At 32.3% G+C, this 10,951-nt stretch overlaps 1 protein-coding gene across 1 annotated transcript; it reads right to left on the bottom strand.

Annotated features, from left to right (window-relative positions):
- Positions 1–55: 55 nt before the first annotated feature.
- On the bottom strand, positions 56–4,067 carry LOC120193362 (transcription factor BIM2-like). Its single transcript, XM_039195874.1, has 4 exons — positions 3,861–4,067; positions 3,013–3,344; positions 516–607; positions 56–320 (listed from the first exon to the last, which is right to left on the bottom strand). Exons 2-4 carry the CDS (start codon positions 3,139–3,141, stop codon positions 230–232), a joined length of 312 nt encoding a protein of 103 aa, XP_039051805.1. The 5' UTR covers positions 3,142–3,344; positions 3,861–4,067; the 3' UTR covers positions 56–229.
- Positions 4,068–10,951: the final 6,884 nt, after the last annotated feature.

Here is a 10,951-nt window from a genome sequence, read left to right as displayed (position 1 = left end):
TCTTAATAATTACTATTTTTCAACTTTATCACTTATATTTTCATGAATGCCTGCTTCCTTCATACTTCTGCCATGGCTTTAGTTCTTCGCACAGAACTTGAATGCATCCATTAACTTCCTGCAAGATCCAGGGTTACATGACCTAATCTTGTTAATAAAGAACATGGAACACTTTCCGAGATCCATGATCTTTCTTTAATCATGTTGTACCTTAGCATGCGTTATCCCCCTATTCGAACGCTTTCCGAGATCCATCTGCACTGAGATGTTCGCCTGTGACAGATCCAAACCGCAGTGCTTGTGTGAGAGAGTTCAATAACCTGCTCGACATCAAACATTACCAACTTGTTCATCATCGAAACTTTCAACGAGAACGTTTAACAACACAGGTGCCTCGCAATCTATAACAAGCAATGATTTACGAGCTTGCAGGGGAAAATCCTACCACGAGCAGAACTTATATTTCGACGGTAATAAACTCTCTGAACACGAAAAGCACAAGAATATATACTCACCCTTGAGAGTAGACGCTAGAGATGCTAATCGTTCCTCCTTCGATTGTCAGATCATCCTGTTGGTTCGACGTACCATTGCGGATAAGACAGTTGATTGAACCTTGGACACTAGTCCTTCGGTAATAATTATTAATATTATTCTTTCATTTTACATTACATTTGTGCATGCAAAAGTGCATCTTTGTATTGTTCCTTTACGATGTATTTGTCTGTTCTTTAGTGCTTTCGATCCAAAATTTGTTCTTGAATACCATTTAGCTTTTTATTTTTTAAAACGGAAATGAATTTTCCAGCCGTTTCGTTTTTAACAAAAGGTTCATCTTTATTATCCTGTATCTGTATGATTTAGTTTTCTGTATATATAGCTTCAAAAATCTTTTAACTTTGATCAAAGCATAGTTTTTGGATGGAGAAAACAGCGATGGGAGAGTTCTATCCCGGTTTAAAGTTCAACCCGGTTCAACACCGGATATAATCCGGGCCATGTAAGTCGTAGACAGAAAATGTATTAGCAGTCACTTATAGTAATAACTCAAAAAATGGAAATAAAATAATGTTCTCCTGGTTCAATGGACTATTCTTCTTGTATTTTTAGTCAAAATACGTGGCTTGATGTATATGGATAATGTTCATGAGAAAAGTCAGTACTTTATACTTCACTTCATACGTTGAACTGACGAAACACCAAACCTTATTTTCAACGATGACTGTTGAAAAATACACCGTTTTTGTGGACAGAAGTCACAGAACTTATACGGAAACTGCAGATATTATTTTACAGTAATCCTTTTTCATTGGCTGTTGCTGTTAGTCAATAAGTCTATTAGACAATTACTTTTGTTTTTTTATAATTGTTTCAATCAAAAGATCTCTAAGTCGAACCAATTGTTATCAACCAACTTGTTAGAAAAATGTGCTCTAAAAGTCAAGCTTAACTTTTTATAATTATATAGCTATATATGTTTTACAGAACTGTTCACATGTAAGCACATGGTCAGTTTTGTAATATAATTCTTTCAGACCAGACAAAAGCTTTTTTTCCTTTCTTATTCTTGGAGTAGGACAGCTCTATGTATGTATGTACGTATGTACGTATGTACGTAAGTATGCATGTATGCATGTACGTATATACGCATGTACGCATGTACGTATGTATGCGTGTACGCATGTACGCGTGTACGCATGTACGTATGTACGCGTGTACGCATGTACGTATGTATGTATGTACGCATGTACGCATGTACGCATGTACGCATGTACGCATGTACGCATGTACGCATGTACGCATGTACGCATGTACGCATGTACGCATGTACGCATGTACGCATGTACGCATGTACGCATGTACGCATGTACGCATGTACGCATGTATGTATGTATGTATGTATGTATGTATGTATGTATGTATGTATGTATGCATGCATGTATGTATGTATGTATGTATGTATGTATGTATGCATGCATGCATGTATGCATGCATGTATGCATGTATGCATGCATGTATGCATGTATGCATGTATGCATGCATGTATGCATACATGTATGTATGTACGTATGTATTTGTTGCTGTCAAGCTTAAAGGAGAATTGTGTACCATTTGTGAATCACAGGTACAAGAAAAATCAGAGAAGCAGAAAGCAATTGATGATTGGCTACCTATTAACTCATCAAGAAATAGAAAATGGTGATTTTCAGCTTTCCACAATGTCACTGCCATGCCATGGCCGAGCTTGGATGGTATGTTACGATACTTCAACGCAAAAGGAATATGGAAATTGAATTCGATAGATTTATCTCTCGTTTTTGTTTTGTTTTCAGGGGTCCTGGTGTGTTTATCATGGTCTTCTCGTGGATCATTACCTTGTATACTCTATGGCAAATGGTCGAGATGCATGAGCTTGTTCCCGAGAAACGTTTCGATCGGTACCATGAACTGGGACAATATGCCTTTGGCGAAAAACTCGGTCTCTACATTGTGGTGCCACAGCAACTTGTGGAAGTTGGTCTCTGTATTGTTTACATGGTTACCGGCGGTCAATCGTTGAAGAAGTTCCACGACACTGTCTGTCTTAGCTACAAACAAATTAAGCTGACGTATTTCATCATGATTTTTGCCTCTGTTTAATTTGTGCTGTCTCACCTTCCTGATTTCGACTCGATTTTTGGTGTTTCCTTGGCTGCTGCTGTCATGTCCTTGAGGTATATAACAAATTCACAATTCACATCCTCTGTTGTGCCTTATTGATAAATGTTAACTTATAACGATAACGTTTAACAACACAGGTGCCTCGCAATCTATAACAAGCAATGATTTACGAGCTTGCAGGGGAAAATCCTACCACGAACAGAACTTATATTTCGACGGTAATAAACTCTCAGAACACGACTAGCACAAGAATATATACTCACCCTTGAGAGTAGACGCTAGAGATGCTAATCGTTCCTCCGATGATTGTCAGATCATTCTGTTGGTTCGACGTACCATTGCTGATAAGAAAGTTGATTGAACCTCGGACACTAGTCTCTGAAGTGGATGACCAAACACATTATCACCCGAAACTGACAGAGCATTCCCATGTTCGCCAACTGGGTTGCTGATCCATAGCTTTGGATGTCGCATCTGCATCTCTGATAGGATCAACTTCCACAGGATTCAGTGCACTTGTGGTCAGGGCTGATATTGATGTTATTCTCATCTATCTTCCCGGGAAACCCGGGAAACGTTGACAACGGGCCAGAATCATTTTTAATAGCTTGCGGTTGACCAGCAAAGCTCTGAACATGCCAAGGACTGATTCTCTATTCAATCACATGCCAAGGACTGATTCTCTATTCAATCAAGGCAAGTGTAAGCTATTAGTCAGGAGTTTAATATAAAAAATAAGCAAGCTCTATTTACAGCTGCTTTCTTCAAGACCAAGTAAATCATTAATGCAATGAAATTTAAGCAAACATCGTCAATTCACATGGAAAAAGCACCTAAATTTCAGTGCCATTTCAAGTACTTAAAACGTTTTATAAACTGAACTTAACATTTCTTCCTAAAATAATCGGATGGCTTCACACAAAAAGATCTCTCTTCCATAAAAGCTCAGTAGAATCATCTTGAATTCATGATTCAGTGAGTTAGATGGGTAGCAACAATATTTACATAACAAAAGTAAACCTCGCAGTAATAAAGTTCAAACTTTCATAGGATCAACCTATCCTAAGCCATTACAATCAATGATTTATGCAATTGCCGTAACTTTAACTCCCTAAACAAATAGAACTAGTTGAAGGGTAAGGCTAAAAAACCTCCAATTTCCATGGAAATGAACTAATGATAAAAAGATGGACACATACCTCTCATTTATCTTACTCCTCTGCTCGGTGACTATGTTTTGATCGCATAGTTTTAGCCTTATCACTGTTCTTCCCATCTGCCTCTACAACCCCAGAAAAAGAGAAGAATAATAAACAAAAGAAAACAAAAGGCACCATTTAAGAAACAATCATATAGAAATATGGTAATAGAGAGGAGAGGGAAAAGTGTAGGATCCAATGTAATAAAAATAACATTGCTGATGTCGGCGTTGTTATTGGCGTTGACAAAGAGAGTATGAGCAGAAGAAGGTCCTGTTCTTTTTTTAGCCAAACTCATCTTCCTCTTGACTTCCGATTCCTGTTTTCATTTCTTTTTTCTTCCCCGGATGTCGCAAACAATTAAAAGGAAACCACAGAAAAGTAAAAGATTGAAAAAGGTGAAACTTTCTGTTAGATTGATCGGAAAAAAGTGGAAGAAAATTATGGAGTTTTGTTGGTTGGTGCCGACGAGAACACAAACAGTGTAATTCAACTGAACAAAGATCATCGCTTTGATGGAAGGAAAGTGGCGACAACAACAAACAATGATGGTGGAAAGTGAGTCATGTGAGTGAAAATGAAATTTCCTGGATTTCCCGCCAACTTTTTACTTTAATTGAGCCTTCATTTGTTCTTTACCATGTCATATTGGCCCCATGATGATAATGACGAAAATAGTTAGTAACAAATTTGTAGATATTGTCGGTGTTTATAAATCGGGTCTAGTTATATATATACATGAATTTAGATGTTAAATAATTAAACTCGTTAAATTATTTTAACGATAATAGAAAATATTAATATTTTAAAAAAAAATAAATTTTATAACTACGTCTATATAATATTTTTACGTTATCATTGTACGATTTAATACGGATTATCCCTTGAGGCACATAACATATTTTTATGGGTCATAGGCCAAGGATTCCTTCCCGGGCCTAGCCGTGGCCTAGTTCCTAAATATAATTTATATTCATGCTTAAATTTGATTTGAATAATTTTTTTTCTATTTTTACATTATAAATAAATCTTTTATTATTTAATTTAATTTGAATTAGATTAATTTAAATCTAAAAAAGAAATTACAACCGGCCTTTGAACATTGTCTATAAACCTTTGAAAGTTGGACTCATGGTTTGAAGTTAGACCAAATAGGTCCAAACAAAATATGAGCTAAAAAAGCCCGCAATATATTGAGAATTTGTGGTGTTTTTATATTTTTAAATATACACTAAAATAAATAAAATATTAATGATAATTAATCAAATATAATAACTATTTAATATATTAACAATATGTTTTTCTAAAAATGATATTAATTGACCGTCATATAAAATATAATTGATTTTTTATTTATGTTTATAATAATATTTAGGTTATCTATAGTCGATCATTTAATGATAACAATATATAGATGATGAGTGGTGCCCTATGCTTTCAGAGAGGAAGAAGATGTGATGGTCCAAGATCTTTTCTTTTGGTTTTGACTGTGGTAACTCTTAATGTTAATGTTAGATGTAGGGTTAAAATGACTGCTCGTAAATTAATAAATTAAAAAATATGATTGTTTGACAATATATTTGACTTTGATATATTATGTGGATCTAATAGAAATCATGTTGAATGATCGTGACTGATCGAAAGATATAATTTTTCAAAGAATTCAGTCAACAAAAATACTTTTCCAATATATTAATATAAGAAAAAACGATTTAAAAAGAACCTAAAATAAGTACAACAATTCAATAAATTATAAATAAATTTATAATTTATATAAAAGGTCGGTACTAAAATATCAAATCGGTTTTCTTAAAAATCATATCAGCTCAATTAAATTTCAAAATTATGACTAATGGCCTTTCTTTTTGTATGGTACTAAATTGTTTTAGTAGTATTTATCACTAATTAAATTGCTTGATTAGATATTTTTATAATTTATTAACTTGGACTACCCCACCTTTCGTTATAAAAGTCAGTAGCGAATAGCAACGATGCTTACGTGGGAATTAATTAACCGGTTGCCTACCTATGGTCTACATATTCAACATTTGTTTCATATAAGGATGGTTATTATCGGTTCGGTTAAATTTTTTATCTATTTATATTCGATTTAAGTAAAAACTTATTAAGTGATTTTAATTGTTAAAGAATTTTTTTGAGGTTATTTATTTGAGCAGTTGCGTCTGTAAGGTATTGGCGTGTTTTTAATAGGTTCAGAAAGTTATGAATATATACTATCTTGTACAAACTATTTATTATATTCAGGTCGGATCGGATATTCTTATCGTAAATCCCAACTCAATCCTATATTATCATTCAAAAAACTGATTGACTTGATTCAAACCTCAATCTTCAACAACAAAAACCATATCGAATAAAAAATCATTGAATTCGAATCAAATGTTTCTTCAATTTCATTTAAAATTTTTAAATGTGAATAAATAAAATCCAAACGTTAGTTCAATCATTAATTGGACCATTAGAATTGCTGCCTGAAAATAAATATAAATGTTACACATGGATTTTCAATTAGCAAGTTAATGCAAAAATAATGATGTGAATAGGGACTGATGGAGGTTGGTTAATCAATAATTTTTTTTTTATTTTATCTTGGTAGGCGTTCATAGTTACATTGAATATATTATATTAAGTTCTCATAAAATTTGAGTGTTGATATTATTTACTCATCATTATCGATGATATCTGTATTTTTAAAATTATTTAATTGGATTTATTTTTTTTTTCCTGGAATTATTTAAAATATATAAAAACTATATGTATAAATTAACTTAGAGTTGCTTGAAGGACATGCATTGCGTTGGAGGGTCAGAGTCTGAAAACGTGAGGCGCAATCATGCAGGAAATTCTGTGTACAACCGCCCATAGCAAATCTTAACAACAGGCAACCTATGATTCATCATCTTCTGCTCCAATTAATATCCTTAAAACGACAACTTCGCTGTCCTTGGACGCTCGTTTTGTCGGATCTTCACCTCTTCCCTGTTCAATGTATCTGTTCAATAATATTGTGGGTGATTTATTTATTTATTTTAATACGAAGGAAACAAAGCTTTACAAATTAATGGTCTCTTTATTTGCTTCTTAATGGAATCATTCAGCGTGTTTGTTTTGTACCTCTGAATGATTCAGTAGTAACTGATTCAGCAAAATAGTGTTGAATGATTCAGCATCAAAGTACATTCTGAATGATTCAGAGCCATTATCAAACAGCATGCCACATTCAGAACTAATTCATACAGAGCCTCTGAATCATTCAGTATTTAAATCATTCAACGCTTAATCATTCTGAAGTAAACAAACAGCCCCGAAGACATCTTGGTATAATTATGATAAAAATTATAATAAATAAAACAAGAAACTCGTTGAAATTTAAAATAAATCTAAACGAGACTTTCATAAATAATAAAATTTAGAATTAAGAATTTAATAAATCGAGCTGGCTGTCATAGTATTTATGCATTTGTATATAACTACAAGTAGTATTTAGTTTCAATTATTATATATAATTACTAATTAGTAGTACATATAATAAGATAAATGAAATACTGCCAAAAAAGACGTGACAGGATAATACCACGAAAAGGGTTGGATTTAAAAAGGAAAATATAAATAAAATGATGTTGAGTCACCATCACGTGCACAGTCATTATTTAATTTATTAACTAATTATTTTAAACCAAATATTATATAATAATATTATTAAAATAATTATCTTAATCTAATTTATTTTATTTAAAATATTAAAATCTAACTTATTAATTTATTTATGATATAATGTTTCACATACCTAGATTAATTAATTATTAATATTAATCTTTATTTTAGTTACCCAACACATGGACATGGTACCGTTGTGCACCATCTAAAACTTATTCAACCATATCCATACAGACAGTGATGTGTGATTAAATAGATTATAAAATTTATTTTGCGGTGTTATTATTAAATTCAAAATATATAAAATATATTTAATTCCTTACCTTCATACACATGGATTATTATATGTATAAATATCTTTACTCGCTTTACATTAATATTTATTTGGAGATTTAATAATATCCCTTATTATTATAAGACGCCGATAAAGTTTTAATTTCCCAAAAAAAAACAAATGCAAGGGGAGAGAATGGCTTGCCATCCTAAACTATAAAAACTTTTTTAAAGTTCCTTTAAAACTAATATTTTTAAATTAAATATAAAGGTAAAATTTCCCTTTGACCCTCCGAAATATTATAATTCAATTATTATATGGATTCGTTCAACTTGAGGTCTTGTGACTTTGACTGTTTGAGTTCGAGCTTGCTATGTGTAAATTATGTGTGTTGTTTGTCTAGATTTTGATTTTTACTTGAATCTAGTCACATGTGAATAAGGATGGGAATGAGATCAGCCCCGACGAGTTTCGACCTGACCTAATTTTATAGGTCAAATTTTAAAAAAAACAAGTTTTTTTAGAGAATAAGGTCGGGATAATTCGAATTTGAGCTTAGGATGAAAAATCTACAACACAACCTGAAATAATGGTGTAATCATCCCTTATATATATTAGTGATAAATGCAATAATACTCATCTTTATATATATATTTTTTCAATTAAGCTCTAATGTTATCAAATAAAAATAAAAAGTATATATATTTTTATCGGCTAGAATCTATTAAAATTTTTACTCTAGAAATTGAATCAAATAATAGATGTAGGGTATAATACTTAAGTCGAATTCAAGTAAATCAAAAACTGAACCCAACCTGAAGCAAGCCAATCCCTACGTGTGAATCTAGTAAAATATCATTCTAGCCTAAGTTACGTTGTAATTATCTATTCGTATAATTGTATTGAAATCTTATAAATGCTAAATGTTCAAACTATAAAGGACATGATTTCTTAGAGAACTTATTAACAAGCTAATATTTTAAGATAATCGAATTACATTTACTTTACTTAAAGAAAGGTATAACCTTTCAAAAAGTTTAAATAAATGTATGATGTTTTAACGTCTACTCATGTAAGGATACTATATTTTATAATATACACTAACATAAATATTTATTTATTTATTTATTTTCGAGAAAATAACAACAATATATCATTATCTATGAATGACATATAAAATAAAGACATCGAAAAATCAAGTTAAAAAATCTTATGCATCATAAAAAAGACTAACCACAGATAACAAAATGTACAAGATCATAAGCCGCAATATTTATTAAATCATATAAGAAAACTTATTTATTAAATTTTGATATATATATATATATATATATATATTATACAATTTTGTATAAGAAAACTTATTTATTAAATCATATATTTTCTCCTTAAATATGATTTAAACATATATATCAACTTTGATAATTTAAATATTCTTTATTCAAAATCGTAAATAGATGTAAATCATATTTAGATTATATTTAAATTTATTATAACATAAACATTATCGAGATTTAATATAATTTATATTTGTACATATTTTAATTATTAACTAATTAAAATTTTATTTGACTATGATGAAAAAATATTTTTTTAAAAATTATAATATGGGGATTTATTTATTTTTTAATGTTTCTAAAATTATTTTCAATGAAAGTTGAAAATTTCCTTTTTATCCAGTCACTAAACTGGTTAATCTTCTGGGCCACAAAGAAAAAGACTGATTAATATTGGAAAGTCAAAGTCAAATTAAAAAAGTCAAAGATGGTGAATTCCAGCAAATGACAAATAACATGAAAAAGAAGTCATCAGGTACGCTCGGACTCAGCTTAAGCAGACGAACAATTCCCTCTTTTCAAGAGACTTGGGGTACTTCCGTTATTTCATCAACAAACGAGGGTCAATTAGAGATGGCAAACGGGCGGGTCGGGTGCGGATACCCCCTCCCCCATCCCCATACTCACCTAATATTTTTCAATCCATCATCCGCCCACTACCCATAATGGGTACAAATTTTCAAATCAACACCCGCCCACGCGGGTACATTTTCAAATCCATCCCCACACCCACTACCACTAACGACATACCCATCTAGACCCGCCTGACAACAAACTAATGAGATGTTGGAGTTGGTTCCCAGACAGTTCATGATGTGGTAGCAGCGCATGCTTCAATTTGTCAGAGGAGTAGCTCTATGAATGTTATGGAGACATATTGTAGGGAGCATGTAGTCGTAGAGCTGGATTGTTATGTTGCTTTCGATGTTAATGCTCATAGTGCGTCTAATATGGGTTTTGAGGGGTTAAAGAACATGGAAACTGCTGATTTTGACGTTAATGCTTATAGTACGGTTAATTTGTGTTTGGATGGACAACACGGGCTAAAGAACATGGAAAATGACGTGGTTAGTGAGATTATGAGTTTAATCAAAGAGTCGAATATTTCCCTAATTAAAGACCAGATTAAAGACTAAATATCCTTAATATTTGGATAAATTATATGTTATATATTATACAATATTAAAATTTATAAATTAGTCTCTAAAATTACACCTAAATTCATAATGGTCCAAAATTTAATAGATATTTAGCTGGGTGGGAGGATGTGGGACGGGCGGATGCGGGGCGGGTAATGTCTTAAACCCATTACCCGCCCACCACCCACGACGGGTACCACTTTATAAATTCACACCCGCCCACTATCCGTTAAAATTATACCCATCTCCGCTCCAATTAAAACGAATACGATACAGAATCTACGAAACTGTATCTATTTACCATCCCTAGGGTAAATCACATATCCCCGATGAAATCGGGAAGATGACAAAAAAAGAAAGAAGTAAAAACCGGGCCATTTGCTAACGTTGCCTGGAAAGACGGTGACTCCCGCCACGTCATAGTCCAATCTGTAATCTCCACGTCACCTCCACAAGTAAATACCTTAAAAATAAGAAAACAAATCGTAATACATCCAACGGCTCATTCGCTCTTCCTCTTACATCTGACGGTCAAGAGTTCTCGTTCTGGATCCTTCCATCCCAAGAGGAAGGAAAAGAGAGAGAGAGTAATAACTAGGGTTAGTTAGTTAACTCGGGTAAGGGCGAAAACCGAGTTAAAGAGCGATTCTTCGAAGGGGAGAC

The sequence above is a fragment of the Hibiscus syriacus genome, unplaced genomic scaffold, assembly GCF_006381635.1.
Source record: "Hibiscus syriacus cultivar Baekdansim isolate YM2019G1 unplaced genomic scaffold, ASM638163v2 tig00116995_pilon, whole genome shotgun sequence".
NCBI lineage: Eukaryota > Viridiplantae > Streptophyta > Magnoliopsida > Malvales > Malvaceae > Hibiscus > Hibiscus syriacus.
Note: the sequence above shows the minus strand (reverse complement) of the source record. Positions and strands in the feature narration are given on the sequence as shown.

Excerpts from the sequence above, each read along its gene's own strand:
- LOC120193362 (XM_039195874.1), bottom strand. The coding sequence starts at position 3,141 with ATGCAGATGCGACATCCAAAGCTATGGATCAGCAACCCAGTTGGCGAA. Across the intron at positions 608-3,012 it reads TGTCCGAGGTTCAATCAACT|AACTGTCTTATCCGCAATGG; the intron begins TTCTTATCAGCA and ends CAAGGTTCAATC. Across the intron at positions 321-515 it reads TCTAGCGTCTACTCTCAAGG|GTTATTGAACTCTCTCACAC; the intron begins GTGAGTATATAT and ends GATGTCGAGCAG.